The following is a 21,938-nucleotide window of genomic DNA, read 5'->3' as shown; positions in this document are numbered from 1 at the left end:
TGAGGATTTTAGGAGTTTCCTAGTCTATTTTAGGAGTTTCCTAGTCTATTTTTGTGAGATGTAAAATTTTAATTGATTTTCATTCAATTTGCTAAATATTTATTACCATGAGCTCTCATTTTAAAGCTGCTCTTGTTTTTGACTTTTTGTGAAATATTTTGGATTTCTTTGGTTTTATCCATGTCGTGCCATTAAACATTTTACCATCTAACCCCTACCTTTCTTGCCATAATTCTTATACATACAGTATATTAAACATTTTACCATCTAACCCCTACCTTTCTTGTCATAATTCTTATACATACAGTTCATTAAACATTTTACCATCTAACCCCTACCTTTCTTGTCATAATTCTTATACATACAGTTTAAAAAGCTATTTTTCAAATGTTATAAAATACTTGTTATTTTTCATAGTTTTTGAAAGAAAAAGATACAAATGTTAAGTGTATAAAGATCAAGAGTGATTCATTTTGATCCAAATTTTCAATGTCTTTCATCTGAAAGACAAGGACTTTTTATATGCCTTCTCTGTTATTTATATTCTATCAATTTATTATATCCTTTTCTAAAGCTTGATAAAACAGAGTAACATTCATCCTTAATTAACATATGTTTGCAACTTTATTATGCTCTTTCTTTTTACCATATTAATGTCTTGTGATGGCAAATCCTGTAAGTTGTTTATCTAATTAAATTTCATATTTATGAAAGAAAGCTTTGACACAAATTGTTTACACTTGTTTTGATGTGAAAAGTTATTATGATGTTTGAAGATGTGGACAGAGAAAGAAATAAGATACAATACAGTTATATTATTCAGGATTTCATATAAAAACTGTAAACCTATTGATGGAAGATTGGATATGGTATGTCATATCTTGTAAATGTTGTGAAAGAGTATTCTTTAGTAATAGACAATTAATTTTTAAGCTAATTATTCTCATGTGCATTATGAACACTAATAATAATATGTAATTAATTAGGGCTAAAAATAGTAAATTCCTTCCTTGAACCACCCATAGAAGTAATGTAACAGTTTATTTATATAGCAAAAATTGTGATATAATGATGGAAACCTGGAACTTGTTTAAATGTGTCTTAGATGTGTATATATACATAACTTATTGCTAATTAAAGAAACAATGTAATTACTTTAAGCATTACATGAGATTCTGAAACTTGTTTATATTGACATTTTCATATTGTTTGTATATCTATTTTACCTTGCATTTATGGTGACCACAATTGTGGAGGTCCACCTTATGGTGAAGTCATTTTTATATTGTTATTTGAAAGCATTTACCAATGTATGTATGAGCTGCTATCAAAATTAACACTGTGATTTAAATTATAGATTGTTTTTGTATAGAAATTATAAGTATTAAATGCAATTTTAGAAAGAAAAAAACTTATAATTTACTGTTAGCATTAGAGGTTTGTTCACTTCTAGCTTTGTGATAATGTGCGTGTATTTAGAGCAGCAGCATTAGAGGTTTGTTCACTTCTAGCTTTGTGATAATGTGTTGTATTTAGAGGAGCAGAATTGATCTGATTTCTTGTCTAACTAAAGACTTCAAAAATCAGTATTTTCCTCATTATACAATACATAGACTAGATGGCTAAATGATTTGTTCACATGTAAAAATCCGGCCCTGCATATCTGTATTGTACAAAGCATGAAGTTACATGGTCCTGCCCTAAAATGTTTAAGGTTTGCATACTACAATAAAAAGTAAAGATAGCAAAAATACTGAACTTTAAGGAAAATTCAAAAGAGAAAGTCCTTTATCGAATGGCAGAATCAAAAACTCAAGTACATCAAACAAATGAAAAACAATTTTCATATTCCTGACTTGCAATTGGTACAGGTATCAATTTAATCTGAAATTTTTTTAGATATTCAAAAGAATTTTTTGACTTGATTCAAAACAAACAGTAAACAACATGGATGAAAGGTTTTTCTGAAATAAGCATGTAACACTCGATTGTCAATATAGCTGATCTCAAAGTGAAATTTATATTTAATATTTATATATCAAACTATATAATTAAAATGAACATTAGCTTTTCTACACAATATGGCAACTTTTTCTGCAGAGAAAACATCAAAACATACAGATATCTTTAAGAGACAACAGTAATTTACCAATGGTCAAAGCTTATTAATCCATTTAGTATATGCCAACCAAGAGAGAAAAAACAACACACAGAAACTAACAATCATATAACAATGACCATATTCCTGACTTGGTACAGGACATTTTTAAAGGAAAAAATGGTGGGTTGAACCTGGTTTTGTGGCATTCTTTTCATAATCCTGCTTAAATAATATTAGAATGTCCCTGTTAAATAATTTCATATGATGTGGATGCTGCCACCCATAACTTATCAACTGAGATAGGGAATAAAATATGAAAGGATGGTTGATGAGCTACTACTGAGAAAACAGATGAAATCTGCATTGTTGTCCTAGGTCTCAGTTTGAATTATACAACTGAGTTAATTTCAGAACAGAGATCTTGGTAGGTCACAATACTCAATGTCGATAATATCCTTTAAATCAAGCTCACAGAGATATTCGATATCCAAGCTGAAATGTATGGTTTTGAGTTACATGACATCTACTTTATATCTGAACAAGAAAATAATGAACTTGTCCAGATGTATTTTACTTACCTTACGTCGTAACTACAATCCCCTTCCCTTTCATGAATGTGACCTACCGAATTAGACTATTTACCGGATTTGTAATCACACAAGCAACACGACGGGTGCCACATGTGGAGCAGGATCTGTTTCCCTTCCGGAGCACCTGAGATCACCCCTAGTTTTTGGTGGGTTTCGTGTTGTTTATTCTTTAGTTTTCTATGTTGTGTCATGTGTACTATTGTTTTTCTGTTTGTCTTTTTAATTTTTAGCCATGGCGTTGTCAGTTTGTTTTAGATTTATGAGTTTGACTGTCCCTTGGGTATCTTTCGTCCCTCTTTTACTTAATTTAGTATACAAAATGTACTTAAAATGGTGATTAAAAAAGCGATCTATTATTTTGAAATAAAAATAAACAAATAAACATTAAATTAGATAAACAATATTTTTTGACAATCTGCCATTGAAGTATTTTGTGTCAACTATTACGTAAAACATAGGATAACAGATGTTTGATGTCTTCTCAAAATGAAATAATTGTATCCATATTGTTTGGCAAAGTAAGACATTGTTAAAATGTCCATTGACCTTTTGAGTGAAAGGGATTTGTCATATCCAAAGCAAATCAAATAATTATCATGATGTTTCCTGTAACATTATAACAATTAGATAGAAATTACGCAGTGTTCGTGGTAAATGTATCTTTAAGATTAGATAATAAGTGACATACATACATCAGTAGATTAAATAAATATCATACTATATCTTATTTACATAAATAAAAGTAAATCTGAAATATCAATATTTTTGTTTCAATGCACGCAATACTGTAGTCCGACAGCAGCTGATGACTTAAGTCGTTTGGGCGATGGACGACGTAGAAATTCAAAAGGCAATGAAAAGGGACAGAAAGTCTGTCTGTTCTAACGCTAAAATATTAATTATATGTGTTTTCTCATCCGTTTGTTCAATTAGTTGTGTTATATTAATGTGGTTATCTGTAAATAAGATTGAACAGATAAGGAGAGAGTTGCTAACCTTGTCGCATAGAAGTCCTGAAATAAATTCTACTAGAGCAGCGGAAAATACAATCAAGGTAACTTTAAAAAGCAAATTGTAGATTTTTTGTTCACAAATTACATTTCATAAATATGTACTATTTATATTTTTATTTCAATACTTGTAGAATTCATCACATGTACAAGTGCCGTTCAACATATTTAACAGTCTTAAGAAAACGACCAGCCAGCTAATTTTGTAGTATTTACTTTTTATTATCATTGTAACTATTCTTAATTTATTATCTTTCTGGAGAAAAAGTCATGATATATAATGATGACAGTCAATCGAATATATTTTGTGTTTACGTATGTTTTGATTTTGACAGAGTGATAATATACTTCTAAAGGAAGCAAGTGACGATACAATGTCAAGTAACCAAAGTCTACATGGTGCAGGTAGGTCCATTACTGTACAATGCTTATGAAACATTACTGATAGTAAAGTTGTGAGGTGACAGCGAGTTGTTTCAGTTTTGAATTCCCCCCGGAGTTCTGTATTTTTTTTGTCTTACTGTTTTCTCACGTTATAAAAGATAAAAGATGATACCAAGAGGTAAAACAATGTCACTAGTAGAAAAACAGACAGCGTATTTTACCAAATAAGAAAAAATGACGAAAATGTCCTAGGTTATAGGAGGGTTGAGATCCTGCTAACATGTTAAACTCCGCCACATTCTCTATTATGTGCGTGTCCCAAGTCAGGAGCCTGTAATTCAGTGGTTGTCGTTTGTTGTGTTACATATTTGTTTTTCGTTCATTTTTTTGTACATAAATAATGCCGGTAGTTTGCCGTTTGAATTATTTTACATGGTTCACTTCGAAGCCTTTTATAGCCGACTATGCGGTATGACTTTGCTCGTTTTTGAAGGCTGTGCGGTGTCCTATAGTTGTTAATTTCTGTGTCATTTGGTCTCTTGTGGATAATTGTCTCATTGGCAATCATACCACTTCTTCTTTTTTACATCTTTCATTTACCGAGTAAAATATTGAAAAAAGATAACCCTACCACTAATCGGTTGAACATAAATATTAATATTAATTCTATATTATATTTTGTTTGACTGTCCCTCTGGTATCTTTCGTCTCTCTTCATGGCTGAATGATTGGACCAAATGAACCATCTAAAAGGCGAATGATTGAAAATAATACCTGCCATTATTTAATGAGACCAGTTGTCTAGGAATGGTAATATGTACTGTTCTTGGGACGTTTTAGTCATGACAATGCCTAGTACAGAGACAAATCTATGTCTTTTCTGTATTGGTGATAAATCAATGTTTATTTTGTAAAAAAGGAAATAACAAAAGTACCTAACTCCTATGTAAATTATAAAACAGATGGAAAAATCCATAAAACTGATAAAATAAATCATCAGAATGAATGGAAAAAACAAGTAAGACACAGATATGCCATACCATTATCTATTTCTATTTTCCTATCAACTGTTTTGTGAATTTAAAAACACTTGCAGTAATATGATATTCAATGTATATTATTTATTAGCGTCATAGTTTTAAATGTACAAATATTTTTTTTTGAACAGAATTAGGAGGGAGACATCTGAGAACAAATAACAGAATGGAAGATATTCAAGGTAACTGCGTCACACATCTTATATTTTTTTTTATATATGCTATAATACAATCATAAACAGTACTTTCAAATTGTATCTATTTTCAAAATATATTTAGTACATACACTATTTGATATTAATGTATTCACGAATTCTTTGAAAACGTATAATTGCATAGCATTTGCGATCCATTTATCGATATAGTCGTGAACTAATAATGCTTTTTATCGGTTGGTTAGTTTTTCGCATAGAAAAAGAATTATCGCAAACGATGCGAAAGATTGTTAACTGTTGCTGCAAAATGTGTTAATACGGTGTGTTTATTTAATTTCAGGTGGTATTTTGAATTTTGATGCACCTGTACAGCAGGTAATATTAATTATAATTTAGAATTTGAAGTCGTAAAACCGGTTTCAATGCACTGTTTTAAAAAAAATACAGATGTGCAGAAAAGTTGATCTTAAAAAAATAATAATAATAAAAAGTAAAAATTGCAAATAATTGTAGGGAAATTGTAGTCAATTTATCTTCTTCTTCATTATAATATTTAAATCAAGTGTAACAGTTATTTTTAAATTTAACATATATGCTCATACGCATACCATGTATTAGTATACCGAAGCAAACACTTTTACTTTTTTATGTCTTTAATAATTTAAAATACACATTATACATACAATCATAACAATTACACTGTTAAATAACTTTGTATTTTATAAAGAAAGCGTAATTGAGAATGTGAAGAATCAGAATAAAAAGTTTTTCTATACATTTGTTGACATTAAGACTAATGAATAACATGAATGCATCTTTCTTTACACCTTTCTATAGCCTAAAGCCGTTCATTATATACATCTTTCTTTACACCTTTCTATAGCCTAAAGCCGTTCATTATGTTCCAACTGGAGTCACAAGAGATCTTATCAGTCAAACATTTACAAACAGTGAGTTGAATAATTACAATTATATCTCGAAAAAGCTTAAATAACGTTTACTTATATTGACTGATATCGGCATTACACAGGTTAAATAACGTTTACTTATATTGACTGATATCGGCATTACACAGCTTAAATAACGTTTACTTATATTGACTGATATCGGCATTACACAGGTTAAATAACGTTTACTTATATTGACTGATATCGGCATTACACAGCTTAAATAACGTTTACTTATATTGACTGATATCGGCATTATACAGCTTAAATAACGTTTACTTATATTGACTGATATCGACATTACACAGCTTAAATAACGTTTACTTATATTGACTGATATCGGCATTATACAGGTTAAATAACGTTTACTTATATTGACTGATATCGGCATTACACAGGTTAAATAACGTTTACTTATATTGACTGATATCGGCATTACACAGCTTAAATAACGTTTTCTTATATTGACTGATATCGGCATTATACAGGTTAAATAACGTTTACTTATATTGACTGATATCGGCATTACACAGGTTAAACGGTCAAACGTTTACTTATATTGACTGATATCGGCATTACACAGGTTAAATCACGTTTACTTATATTGACTGATATCGGCATTACACAGGTTAAATAACGTTTACTTATATTGACTGATTTCGGCATTACACAGGTTAAACGGTCAAACGTTTACTTATATTGACTGATATCGGCATTACACAGGTTAAATAACGTTTACTTATATTGACTGATATCGGCATTACACAGGTTAAATAACGTTTACTTATATTGACTGATATCGGCATTACACAGGTTAAACGGTCAAACGTTTACTTATATTGACTGATATCGGCATTACACAGGTTAAATAACGTTTACTTATATTGACTGATATCGGCATTACACAGGTTAAATAACGTTTACTTATATTGACTGATTTCGGCATTACACAGGTTAAACGGTCAAACGTTTACTTATATTGACTGATATCGGCATTACACAGGTTAAATAACGTTTACTTATATTGACTGATATCGGCATTACACAGGTTAAACGGTCAAACGTTTACTTATATTGACTGATATCGGCATTACACAGGTTAAACGGTCAAACGTTTACTTATATTGACTGATATCGGCATTACACAGGTTAAATAACGTTTACTTATATTGACTGATATCGGCATTACACAGGTTAAACGGTCAAACGTTTACTTATATTGACTGATATCGGCATTACACAGGTTAAACGGTCAAACGTTTACTTATATTGACTGATATCGGCATTACACAGGTTAAACGGTCAAACGTTTACTTATATTGACTGATATCGGCATTACACAGCTTAAACGGTCAAACGTTTACTTATATTGACTGATATCGGCATTACACAGGTTAAACGGTCAAACGTTTACTTATATTGACTGATGTCGGCATTACACAGGTTAAACGGTCAAACGTTTACTTATATTGACTGATGTCGGCATTACACAGGTTAAACGGTCAAACGTTTACTTATATTGACTGATGTCGGCATTACACAGGTTAAACGGTCAAACGTTTACTTATATTGACTGATATCGGCATTACACAGGTTAAACGGTCAAACGTTTACTTATATTGACTGATATCGACATTACACAGGTTAAACGGTCAAACGTTTACTTATATTGACTGATATCGACATTACACAGGTTAAACGGTCAAACGTTTACTTATATTGATATCGGCATTACACAGGTTAAACGGTCAAACGTTTACTTATATTGACTGATATCGACATTACACAGGTTAAACGGTCAAACGTTTACTTATATTGACTGATATCGGCATTACACAGGTTAAACGGTCAAACGTTTACTTATATTGACTGATATCGGCATTACACAGGTTAAACGGTCAAACGTTTACGTATATTGACTGATATCGGCATTACACAGGTTAAACGGTCAAACGTTTACTTATATTGACTGATATCGGCATTACACAGGTTAAACGGTCAAACGTTTACTTATATTGACTGATATCGGCATTACACAGGTTAAACGGTCAAACGTTTACTTATATTGACTGATATCGGCATTACACAGGTTAAACGGTCAAACGTTTACGTATATTGACTGATATCGGCATTACACAGGTTAAACGGTCAAACGTTTACTTATATTGACTGATATCGGCATTACACAGGTTAAACGGTCAAACGTTTACTTATATTGACTGATATCGGCATTACACAGGTTAAACGGTCAAACGTTTACTTATATTGACTGATATCGGCATTACACAGGTTAAACGGTCAAACGTTTACTTATATTGACTGATATCGACATTACACAGGTTAAACGGTCAAACGTTTACTTATATTGACTGATATCGACATTACACAGGTTAAACGGTCAAACGTTTACTTATATTGACTGATATCGGCATTACACAGGTTAAACGGTCAAACGTTTACTTATATTGACTGATATCGGCATTACACAGGTTAAACGGTCAAACGTTTACGTATATTGACTGATATCGACATTACACAGGTTAAACGGTCAAACGTTTACGTATATTGACTGATATCGACATTACACAGGTTAAACGGTCAAACGTTTACTTATATTGACTGATATCGGCATTACACAGGTTAAACGGTCAAACGTTTACTTATATTGACTGATATCGACATTACACAGGTTAAACGGTCAAACGTTTACTTATATTGACTGATATCGGCATTACACAGGTTAAACGGTCAAACGTTTACTTATATTGACTGATATCGGCATTACACAGGTTAAACGGTCAAACGTTTACGTATATTGACTGATATCGACATTACACAGGTTAAACGGTCACAAATTGTATCACCAATAAGATGTGTCTATACCCAACTCTCTAGTGACATGTTTTCGTGGTCTTAGATCTTTAGATTCCAATATAGTCATCTGATCTTTAACTGCACAGATTGTTTCCTATTCCTAATTGTTTCATCTCTGCTGGGGGTCTCCGTGTTTCTTTATTTCAATAATTTACCTCCGTAAGTTGCACTATAACAAAATAAAATGTAGCGATATTTAGCACTGTTAAACAACTACAATGACTCGTGTTACTCTACACTTTTTGTGAATACATAATTGAAACTTATATAATTATATGTTTATTACACCACTTCAATTCAGTTTACTTTAACACAGAACAAAGATGAGCAAGACAAAGACATTACTTATGTCAAAAGAAAATAAAAATACCGCTTTATACATATATACGTCTGGAGTGCTTTCCAATTATCTATCGTAAAGTCAAATAATTTTCAAAAGACATCATTTCAACATATGATATAAAATATTATGTGAAAAAAGTAAAATAACAAAAATACTAAACTGTGAGGAAAATTCAATACGAAAAGTATCTTATCAAATGGAAAATCAAAAGCTCTTAAAAATAAACAAATTATGTGCAACAAACAAATAATAATATATATTTTGCATTTTGATCAAACATCCTTTGGTTATTTTCTATCATATTAGCTACTTATACAGTGACATACTTTTGTTTTAAATATCTCTAACACGTTAACTAGATATTTTTCAGTATGATAATGGTATCTCTTTTTATTCTAGATGCAATGTGTGTAAACAAATGGCACGGTTTGATGTGTAGGAATAATACATTTAAGAATATAGGTATGATTCATTTCGCTTTGAATAAATAAAGGCAACAGTAGTATACCGCTGTTCAAAAGTCATAAATCGTTTGAGAGAAAACAAATCCGGATTACAAACTAAAACCGAGGGAAACTATAAGAGGAAAACAAGGGAACAACAGAAAAAGAATTATGAAAGTGTACAGAAATAAACAAAATAAAATTGCAAATTGAGTATTGTATGAAATTCAACACTTTGTTTTTAGTTTTTAAAGCAAGCAAAAACGACCTACGCTCTAAATAAAAATAAAACCAGATGATTTCCAATGAATTATTTTTGCAACAATTTCTATTAAACCATACATACATATTTTTGTTTTCTGCAGACTTCCCTCTGACAAAGATAACGTTTAATAATTTAAAAATATAACCTACTCTTGGGCACATCTTAATTATAGTTCAACTGGTCTTCTGATATTGATAGTTAATAAAAGACGAACGAAAGATACCAGAGGGACAGTCAAACTCATAAATCGAAAATGAACTTACAACGCCATGGCTAAAAAAGAAAAGGACAAACAGACGAACAATAGTACACATGACACAACATTGAAAACTCAATAAGCAACACGAACCCCACCAAACACTAGGGGTGATCTCAGGTTCTCCGGAAGGGTAAGCAGATCCTGCTCCACATGTGTCACCCGTCGTGTTGCTTATGTGATAACAAATCCGGTAAATAGTCTAATTCGGTAGGTCACATTCATGAAAGGGAAGGGGATTGTAGTTATGACGTAAGAAACATATCCGATATCATTTGTGAAACGGTTATTTCATAACGGTCAACCCACTCGTGATGGCGTCCGTAAAATTTACAAAGGGATGATTTCAACTTCACGATATGGAACTCTTGGTTTAATAGCTTCCTTGTGAGCAGTAACCCTCTATCAAGAAAATCATGATAGGAAATGCAAGCTCGGGAATATCGTTTCAATTGGGAGATATATACCACGTATGCAGGTGCTGCTTGAATGTTGCTACTCAGAAATGGAAAGTTCACAATTGAAAAGTTGAAATCATCTCTTTTGTCGTAAAGTTTTGTTTTCAATCGACCCTCGTTGTCAATTTCTAGATGTAAGTCAAGATATGAGGCCGACTTAACTGTATCTGTAGTATCTTTTATCTCTAGTTCGATGGGATAGATGTGTCACCAAATAGTCACCAAATTTTGAATTATTTAGTGAAAGAACATCCTCTATATAGCGCAAAGTAGAGTTAAAGGATATTGCTAACTTTTTATCTTTCTTCCTATGAAGTTCCTGTATGAAGTCAGCCTCCTATTAATAAAGTAACAAGTCGACAATAAGAGGGGCACAATTTGTTCCCATTGGAATGCCGACAGTCTGTTGAAAAACACGTCCCCCGAACGTAACAAATATGCTGTCAATCAAGAAATCAAGCATCTTGATAATATCAGTTTCAGAGAATTTTTTGTTTGAATCAGAGTGATCCTTTACAAAGTAGGATTTATCCCTCCCTAAGACAAGATACTTGTATCTACGTTGGCCATTCTTTTTATGAAACAAAGTGATACGAACTTTTCAATTTGTCTTTTAGTTTGGAATGAGGAATACTTGTGCGAAGCGTAGAAAAGTCAAATGGTTTTTTTTTATAATTATAAAAAGACTCTGGAACTTTTACCTACCAGGAGGTCTAGGTCCATTCACTTATCAGTATAATACTGCTGTTGAATCATTACATTCAAGTTAACATTTGGTGTATATTGGTATATACATACCATTTCATTTATCTCAAAAGACCTTGCACATGCTGCGAACTGAATTTGTTCCTTATTTATAGATTCTAATAGAATTATAGAATTTTGGAAAAAAGCTCAATGGACAAAGACTCACAATAGAGATGTACTTTCACTCGGAATGAACAAACCAAGCCCTGGAATATTTACAGTGGAAACTGGAGGATTATATCTTATGTATCTAAATGTAATAGTTTGTAAATAATATAGATATAGGAAGATGTGGTATGAGTTCCACACATATGTATATGTATATGTATCTAAATTGATTTTGTTCATATTCATTAACAATATGAAAACAGTAGCTGTAGGAGAGTTGGATTAAAGGATTAACAGTTGAATAGTCAAAGGAATTATTTTAATTTTCCTACACCATAGCAATGATTTATTTTTGTATTTTTCATTTCGGGCATATATTTAGAGCGAAATTATTTTATTGTTGAATCCATTATTTAAAAAGGAGTAAAAGATACGACAACGCCATGGATAAAAAAGAAAAAGACAAATAGTACACAAGACACAACATATAAAACTAAGGACTAAGCAACACGAACACAACCAAAAACTGGGGGTGATTGCAGGTGCTCCGTCCTGCTCCACATGTGGCAACCGTCGTGTTGCTCATTTTATTACACACCCGGTAAATAGTCTAATTCGGTAAGTCACATTCGTGAATAGGGAACGCGATTGTAGTTACGACATAACATATCCGATATTATCTGTGAAACGGATATTCCATAACTGTCAACCAACTCGTGATGTTCTCCGTAAAATTTACGAAGAGATGATTTCAACTCTATTTTGAACTCTTGGTTTAATGGCTTGTTTAATATTTGTTTGCTCAACGTTTAGTTGTAATTTATTTGTGGATATTTTAAAGACAGACATGATGCTAACTTTTTTCTATTTAAAAAACAATCCAAAAGGCATTTTCCAAAAAATTATATTTTTTATACAGATTTCCAACATGAAGTTATTATTACAAAACGCATTCTAATTGTATACTTTTCTTAATATATGTTGTAGGTTCTTATCAGTGCAACACTTTCTAAACACGACGTTGGAATATTTATAGCGGATGACAAAAAATTAGTTTGTCGTGAAAATTTAGACTATGTCAGAGGTACCGCATCTGTGTCTACTAACTCAAAGGCTAAAACCTGTAGTGTATCGGGAGTGTTTTACGTCGAGCGAAGTCAAACAATTACCGTTAAGATAGTCACCAGGAACACCGAAATATACCTGGATAGCTATAATACAAACTTTGGAGCTGTTTTACTTGCATAATGTTTTTAATCTCAACATAAAAGTGCGTCTTTTTTTTTTTTTTGATTTTTTATAAATGACTATAGCACTGAATAATGTATAACCATGTGGATATGATAACTGTATTGTTAACACCTGCTTGTATGTCTTAACATATGTAAAGTTACTTTGAAAAGAAACAAGAATAAATAAAATAAAATAGAAAATGTATAATCAAATATTTTTACCCAACCTTATTATGCAACATTTTAATCTGAAGTCTTAGTTCATTGTCAGTATTTAAAGCGTCACCCTTCAAGCTTAATTTATTATGTGCTTTATCCGACTTCGAATAATTTATTGTGTCAAGGTAAAAAAAGGCGGAAATCATAATCCGGTCACCTGTGTTTACATTTTGAATTTCACAAATCTTAATTATACGTTCTTATGACCTTATGTAGCTATAGGGCTTAACTTTATTCAAGTCATGAAAGTTACTCAAAATAATGCACCCGTATGCATTCAAAATTTCGGATATTTTATTATATGTTTTTACATTTTATGGTCGTCCAAAGAAATAGCGCGACTTTCAAACGATGTTGTTGTTCTGCGTAAATCTGTACAAGACATTTTGATAGACGGCCATATACCAGTTCAGGTAATCTCTTTCTTATATGCTTATGAATTTCTCAATTATGTAATATAAAAAGAAGCACATCCAATATTTATGATATCTGCTCAGATAACTCCTCATCAAACACGAAATAACAAACATTTTATATTTGAATATATCTTCTCTCAAAAACTATTAATATTGCACAAAGATATAACATACAGTTTGTCCACATCAATTTTACGGTGTTTTATGTCTAACTATTAATTTCCTTCATTTGTTTTGACAAAGCTATTATGTAATATACTTCTTAAACTTATGGTTTATGTTTTAACTTTGTCAGAATACAAGAGAGCATGATCCTATGCATAAAAATGTACAGGACGATGATGGCACAGAAAACAAAGCTTCCGACGATCAATATTTTCGCCATAAAAGATTTGCAGATAAAGGTATGGTTTTTGTACTTTTTTTTAAATGACATTGCATTTCTGAAACCATGTACAATTGTTGGGTTATTTTCTTCAAATAATAATAATAATGTAAAATTATAACTATAACTTAAACTATGATATAAATCTGAATTTACTGTTTATTGTGTGTTTAATTTGCTATTTTTCTTCTTGAAATATTTTTAAATTGATTTATCTACATAAGGATTAGACACCGTCTTCATATTTAAGATAAGAAAAAATGCAAGAAAGAAAAACGATACCTGAGGAAATGTCGGAAGAAGCTGCGCAATAAGGCGATAGTCAGTTCAAAAGAGGTACCCACTAACTTAAATTTTGATAAAGTTACAATGATGATATTTCACCCAAATAAGGAAGACACGATAAAATATTCACATTATACATCAGTTAAGTGATAAATGCGTAGAGTGGATTAAAAATAAACCGTTGAATGATCAAACACAACAGGTGGAACTTTATCTGTGGTCGTTCCTGTGGAACGTTAATCGGATAACGCGCTACGGACGCATACAATTTGCGCGTAACTTTTCATTTGTTTTTGATACTTTATTTTTTTTGTATCGAAACTTTTTTCACAAGATGTTTTTTTCTGCCTAAAAATACTTTATTTCACGAAATTTATTAATTACGTTAACGAATTCAATGTGTACAGTATACGTAAATGAAACAGAAAACAAACATTTCAACTTATTCAAAATAATTTAGATATTTACAGTTTATAATAATAGTCACGTGTTATTGTGTCAAGGTAAAATTCATGTCGAAAAATAGACTAGCACCGCAATGGCAAATACAATCCGATATACTGAAAACAACATAAACAACTAACATGACTTAATACTGAGGAACACCACTTAAAAACCTCGGGGTGATCTCAGGTGCTCTCAAGGTTAATCAGATCATGCTCCATACGTGGCACCTGTCGTGTTGTGCAAAACGTACCAACCCGGTAATAAGTCTAATTCGTTATGTCACGTTCGGGGAAAAGGAGGATGGGATTGTGTTTACGACGAAATGAACATATTCTTTGTCATCGTCGAAATAGATGTTCCATCAAATTGCCGATGGTAAATAAATTATATAAGGACTTTCAATGAACTACCATTAACGCGGTATTCTCTTTAGAATAAAAAAAAAAACCAATTAAGTTATGGCAAAACAATTTTTCTATTTGAAATAATAATAAAAAAAAATATCCCTTTTTCAGTTAAATTTTAAGTTGTACTCAGACAAGATACTTTTATTGCAGGCAGCATTACAAGCAGCCCATGTGGAGCTTGATTTTCGTATAAATACTACAATGTCGAAAAAACTATTGATGGCTATTGACAGTAAGTACAACAATGTGAAAATACACCTGGAAGGTAGACGTACATGTAATGAAAGATTAGTGGCATCCTGAAAACGAAACTTGTTATATATCAAAGTTCGACAGAAGTTAACTACAGTTGGGCAAATCTCAAAAATTAAGAAGATAAAAGTCAAAGTAACAAATAAAAATGAGAGAGTTTATATATCGGTACAAGTTCATAAGTGATGATGAATATGTGTTTATGTTATTGATATCTATTGTGAAATATTTTGATTTAGATCCCAAATATTTTCAGAATGTTATAAAGAATTTGGTGGATTAGTTTGTTACAACAATAAGACGTATGAAAGCGACAGTAGACAATCAGGTAAAACATACAACAATAAGACTTATGAAAGCGACAGTAGACAATCAGGTATAACATTTTAAAGTTCAACCAATAAGACTTATGAGAGCGACAATAGACAATCAGGTATAACATTTGAAAGTTCAACCAATAAGACTTATGAGAGGGACAGTAGACAATCAGGTAAAACATTTGAAAGTTCTAAAGGATATAAATGAAGAAGATATCGTAAACATAAACTAAAATAGAATTCTGTTTCCATGATGTATACGAGCAGTTATCTCTACACATTGTACCTTTTTATCACCTGTTTATAAGAAGCTTTAATAGTGTTAGTCTTTTTGCTTCAGACACAAGATGAATCTACACACATGATGGTTTAACACTCGATGTAAACAAAATTAATCTGATTTGTTGTTTTTTGTGTTAATCAGACGATCATAAATTATATAAACCTGTGCAATTATTTTTTTCTTATCACGATACAGATTAAACACATTAATGATATCATTATAATTGAACGAAAACGTGTTTTTATACGATTACAAATGTTAATATAAGTTCAAACGACCTTAAAACATATATTAAAATTGACAATCAAAAGATTGTTTTTCTAATAATGTTTTGTTTTGACCTGACAATAGAATGACAAAACATAAAACCTATAACATAACCCGGATGTACCAAAAGTTAATTGGAAAATAATTGAAATTAATAAAAAGTATGCGTATCCGTATGTCTTGTTTGCTAATCAAAATCAATTGAAAACATTGTATACATTTCTATAAAAATACAGAAAAGACTCTTCGTGTACCATGGAAACTATCGTCACCAAAAGAGATGTCGCCACTGGAGCTGACATCTAAGCATGGGAAATATAAAGTAAAATATGATGGTTTATATCTAGTGTATCTGAATGTAAGTGGTTTAAGTATAGCTAATATCTTGAGGAAAATGCATAATGCCAAAACAATAAAGAAATACCAAATTCCATATAAGATAATAAATGTACTAAACTAACTTTGTCGTAAACTTTGTGTCTGATGTATTATTCCAAAATATAGATTAAGTTATATATTATGGCTTTCTTGCACACAAACCTAAAGTTACTAGTTTAGTCATGTATTCAACGTCAAGAATATGCAAAGTCAAAAAACAAATTTATAAGATCACTTTAGTGAACAACATGATGAATGTACAAAGTGTCATTTACTTAGGGACTTCCGTTTAGAATATTTCTCGAAGTTCAAAATTTTTGTTATTATACTTTATCAAATGTACAACACAACCAATGTAATGGTATCTGTGAAAGGCTAACTCGTATTCCATCGCCGAGACACAATTTGATGACAAATGAAATGCATACGTTCTTTAAATTTTTAAATATATGAGTGTTGGATTTATATCATCAAGACAGCAACCCAATGCCAAAGAGAATATGATTTGATATATTGTCACACAATTTCATGTTGCTTTGCTGGACATAATATTTGAAATAGGTACTATTAGATTCAGTGTCAGTCATCTACAATGTTATAATTGTCATCTTGTTTTCAGATACTATTCATTCCAACTAATTTAGAGGAAAGAGCTGCCATCTTCTTAGATGACAAACAGATAATGACTTGTCAAGACGGTGTCTACATGGGACATGAACTAGATCTAGCTGATAGACAACAAAACTTCACAGAAAAATCATGTGCCACGTTAGGCACATTTATTATAAACAAAGGTCAAACGTTATCCATACGTATTGAAACACAAAGTACCAAGTTAAGATTGTGGGGAGTCGGCAATAACTTTGGAGTCATTTTATTACATAAAAAATAAAATTTCAAGATATTTACATTTGTTCTGTTATAATTTTTTATTCTGTATTCTAACTTTTTTTTTAGCACGATTTCTTTTTAGACAAAGGCTTTTACAAAATTAGTAGATAATAAGGAGATGAGGAATAGTACCAATGATGAAATTATCTAGCATAGTCCAAAATGAAGCGAAACTTAATGGCACTGTACGGCCTTCAACTCACATAAAAGAGATTTTTTTCAACTGATTTTTAACTGAAATAAAATATCGTTTTGGAGATATTGTATCTACCTGGATTCGTTTTGGGTAACATCATCAAGTGTACTAAGTATCAGTTCATGCATACTCATCGCATTATTTGTGTATATTTAAGATTTTATGTTCGTCATTACACAAATACACATATCATAAATCGTGGCATCCTCTTAATCTTCGTACTATTCACAAATCGTCTGTAATCATCAAAATCTGCTCAATGTCAATATATGTGTTCTCTAAATCTACTCAATATTCACATATCAAGTGTAATCGTATAAATCTAAACAATATTTAACATACCATATGTCATCGTGAATACCTGTTCAATCTGTCAATCTCTTAATCTATGCAATATTCACAAATTGTCTGTAATCGTAAAAATCTGCTCAATTTCCATATATGAATCCTCTAAATCTACTCAATTTGACCATACCATATGTCTATCATCTCCTAAATCTGCTAATTTTTCACATATTTACATCCATTATATCTTCTGTATTCTAATATATCATCGTTTGTCCTCTTAATAAAAGACAAACACTTAGTCTCTTAGCAGTAGTTTGGCTGTAGAAGATCTGTCACAAAACCAAACATTGTCTACCAATGGTATATTTTGAACTACAGATCTCTCAAAAGATCTAAACACTGAATATATGTCGTCATTAGTAAACCCTTTGTCCTGTAACAGTAGGTTGAATTACAGAAGATCAGCAATCATAACTAAACATTGGCAATCATACCACATCTTCTTTTTTATATTGTGTCTGTAAAAGAGGTTCGAACTACAAAAAGTCTGCAATATAGATACTTCGTCTTGTAATAGTTGGCATGAAGAACGATTACTAAACGTAATTCGAAATGTGTAGAACAGCCATTTATTTCATAGGCTCATTTTTTGTTTCTTTACTTAAAAAAAACCTCGAAATCGCATGAACTTGCTTCTTTGGGACAATCAGCTCTCAATATTCATGCATCAATCGAAATGTAAAGCAAGTTTAGCAAAACTATAACAAAGGGAAATACGAAGACTGTTCTAATTTGTGAAAGATCTACGACCGCGTGGTATGAGACACAGACACAGCTTACCGATATAGGAAGATGTGGTGTGAGTGTCAATGAGAACGAGAAACGAGAAACACGTATAAATAACATAAACAAACGACAACTACTGTACATCAGATTCCTGACTTAGGACAGGTGCAAACATTTTCAGCGGGATTAAACGTTTTAGTGGTACCAAACCTTCTCCCTTTTTCTGAAACAATAGTATAACATCACAATATAGAAAACACACGATAAAATATCAATTGGAATGCTTAACTCAATCAAAAAACACAGTCCGCATAATTATTCGTTATAAGTATGATAACTTGCCAATATAGGTTTTTCCGTCAGAAGAACACTTAAGTTTATAAAATCCAAGTAATGTGAACCATAATACATTAGTAAAACAGATATGTTAACGCCATTTGAAGACAGGGAGTATAATTGCTGAGAAAAATTGGACATTGCGAAACTGAAATAGTCATGTTTGTTATATCCTACATTATTATAGTTGTCCATCTGTGTCAATTTCTTGTCATAAATGAAATGTAAAACAATATACAAAGAGGATTAACGTTGATTAGTCATCTGATACTCGCAACACTGCGTTGTTCACAGTTAGTCTGAATTAGTCATCTTGGATATTCGACACCCTGTGCTGTTTACATTAAGTCTGAATTAGTCATCTTGGATACTCGACACCCTGTGCTGTTTACATTAAGTCTGAATTAGTCATCATGGATACTCGACACCCTGTGCTGTTTACATTAAGTCTGAATTAGTCATCATGGATACTCGACACCCTGTGCTGTTTACATTAAGTCTGAATTAGTCATCTTGGATACTCGACACCCTGTGCTGTTTACATTAAGTCTGAATTAGTCATCTTGGATACTCGACACCCTGTGCTGTTTACATTAAGTCTGAATTAGTCATCTTGGATACTCGACACCCTGTGCTGTTTACATTAAGTCTGAATTAGTCACCATGGATACTCGACACCCTGTGCTGTTTACATAAAGGCTGAATTAGTCACCATGGATACTCGACACCCTGTGCTGTTTACATAAAGGCTGAATTAGTCACCATGGATACTCGACACCCTGTGCTGTTTACATAAATGCTGAATTAGTCATCTTGGATACTCGACACCCTGTGCTGTTTACATTAAGTCTGAATTAACTCAGGGTAGTTTATGAGCCAGCAATATTTTCCAGGGAAGTAACGGTAACTGAATATAATGAAATTATACATGGGTATCAAATGAAAATACAAAATGAAAAATATGTAGTGTGCTTATTCTAACAATTAGACTGCGTCTGTGTTTTATTCGGCGCAAGCGTTAAAAGTTATAGAAGAAAACAGAAATACATGTTCAGCTTATTAATAAATTACCTAAAATGCAATGATATGTATGGACGTCAAGTTGGTTACCTATTCCCTATTCCCTATTCGTTACCTATTCCTATTCCCTATTCCCTATTCGTTACCTATTCGTTACCTATTCGTTACCTATTCCCTATTCCCTATTCGTTACCTATTCGTTACCTATTCCCTATTCCCTATTCGTTACCTATTCGTTACCTATTCCCTATTCCCTATTCGTTACCTATTCGAACAAAGTTTGGAGACTTATTGTTTTTGCTCAGTTCTTATTATTTTTATTATTCTTCTTCTTCCTCTTCTTCCTCTTCTTCTTCCGCCACTTTAAAAATGAACTTGTCCGCAGCATTTCTCCAAAACTACTTGTCAGATTTACTTAGGGTTTCATAAAATGTTAGACTAATATGTCTAGGTGAGCCATCAATCGTTCATTTGTGCATTGGGGTCTATTAAGGGGTATTTTGAGGGGCATAAATAAGGGAGGGGTTTACTATAGAACCCTATGGGATTTTATTTTCTAAAATTTTCAAATGAATATAACTTGAAAACTGTAAGTGATAGATACATGCAGTCTTCAGAAATGATTAAAGGACAATAAAACAAATCACATGAAATATAGGGGAGTCCCTGGGGGTCATCCCTACCCCCTTCAATTCGAGAATATGCTTTTAACTTGTAAACGGTCCAGATCCCCACCCCTAAACCATATATATTCTTGTATGGGACAATAAAACTAATCAAATGAAATTAAATAAAAGTTCCTGGGAATCACCCCCACCCCGTTCAATTTGAGAATGTACTATTATCTTGTAAACGGTTCAGATCCCCACCCCTAAACCATATATATTCTTGAAAAGGACGATAAAACAAATCAAATGAAATTAAATGGAAGTCCCTGGGGATCATCCCCACCCCGTTCAATTTTAGAATGTGTTATTATCTTGTAAACGGTCCAGATCCCCAACCCTAAACCATATATATTCTTGTAGGGGACAATAAAACTAATCAAATGAAATTAAATAAAAGTTCCTGGGGATCACCCCCACCTCGTTCAATTTGAATGTACTATTATCTTGTAAACGGTTCAGATCCCCACCCCTAAACCATATTTATTCTTGAAAAGGACGATAAAACAAATCAAATGAAATTAAATGGAAGTCCCTGGGGATCATCCCCACCCCGTTCAATTTTAGAATGTGTTATTATCTTGTAAACGGTCCAGATCCCCAACCCTAAACCATATATATTCTTGTAGGGGACAATAAAACTAATCAAATGAAATGTAGGTAAAGTCCCTTGGGGTCACCACCACCCCCTCCTGTTTGAATACTTGTAAATGGTAGAGATCCCCACCAGTAAGCCATATATATTCTTGTATGGGACAAAAAATCAAATCAAATGAACATGGGACCATATGAATAGCGAGTTATGGGAGCTTTATTTGGGAGACTTCGTAACAGCATCCTGTTACAATTACTTCTTGTTGTTTATACTCTTATATCTGGTAATAGTTCTAAATTTGTTGAGGTAAAATGATCTTTTTATGACCTATTTATATGTGTTTGTGCTCAACCGATCCTTTTACTTTATGTTCGATACTCATTTGTTCCTTATTTGATTTTTATACGTTCTACCTTTTAACTGCTTTATGTCCGTATGTTTGAAGATGGATCTTGGTTCGAAGGGATGAAATCACCGTGTTAGCGCTTGCATAAAAAAAAAGATGTGGTATGATTGCCAATGAGACAACAACCCACAATAGACCAAAATGACACA

General features: G+C 32.0%; 3 protein-coding genes and 1 long non-coding RNA gene across 5 annotated transcripts in view; 3 read left to right on the top strand and 1 right to left on the bottom strand.

Moving 5' to 3' along the window:
- Window positions 1-3,445: 3,445 nt before the first annotated feature.
- On the top strand, window positions 3,446-5,673 carry LOC139515564 (uncharacterized). The gene is made up of 4 exons (XM_071305142.1): window positions 3,446-3,745; window positions 4,037-4,106; window positions 5,254-5,304; window positions 5,618-5,673. The coding sequence occupies exons 1-4, from the start codon at window positions 3,518-3,520 to the stop codon at window positions 5,671-5,673; spliced, it is 405 nt and encodes a 134-aa protein (XP_071161243.1). The 5' UTR covers window positions 3,446-3,517.
- Window positions 5,597-13,114, top strand: LOC139514736 (uncharacterized). The gene is made up of 5 exons (XM_071304378.1): window positions 5,597-5,652; window positions 6,161-6,227; window positions 9,841-9,903; window positions 11,724-11,866; window positions 12,706-13,114. Exons 3-5 carry the CDS (start codon window positions 9,846-9,848, stop codon window positions 12,964-12,966), a joined length of 462 nt encoding a protein of 153 aa, XP_071160479.1. The 5' UTR covers window positions 5,597-5,652; window positions 6,161-6,227; window positions 9,841-9,845; the 3' UTR covers window positions 12,967-13,114.
- LOC139514737 (uncharacterized) overlaps window positions 9,065-21,938 on the bottom strand; it is a 32,627-nt gene continuing 19,753 nt past the window's right edge. The window contains exons 7-8 of one of the 2 annotated variants that reach the window (XR_011662680.1): window positions 18,036-20,010; window positions 9,065-9,267 (exon numbers count right to left, since the gene is read on the bottom strand). This is a non-coding gene — a long non-coding RNA (uncharacterized lncRNA). Of the gene's footprint in view, window positions 9,268-18,035; window positions 20,011-21,938 lie in introns of those variants that run through there. The other variant, XR_011662679.1, reaches the window with a different exon arrangement.
- LOC139514734 (uncharacterized) lies at window positions 13,286-17,512 on the top strand. The gene is made up of 7 exons (XM_071304376.1): window positions 13,286-13,582; window positions 13,881-13,989; window positions 14,221-14,306; window positions 15,260-15,341; window positions 15,618-15,689; window positions 16,465-16,586; window positions 17,226-17,512. The coding sequence occupies exons 1-7, from the start codon at window positions 13,412-13,414 to the stop codon at window positions 17,496-17,498; spliced, it is 915 nt and encodes a 304-aa protein (XP_071160477.1). The 5' UTR covers window positions 13,286-13,411; the 3' UTR covers window positions 17,499-17,512.

This window comes from Mytilus edulis, chromosome 3, assembly GCF_963676685.1.
Source record: "Mytilus edulis chromosome 3, xbMytEdul2.2, whole genome shotgun sequence".
In the NCBI taxonomy this organism is placed as follows: domain Eukaryota; kingdom Metazoa; phylum Mollusca; class Bivalvia; order Mytilida; family Mytilidae; genus Mytilus; species Mytilus edulis.
This window is presented reverse-complemented; position numbering and strand designations above follow the sequence as displayed.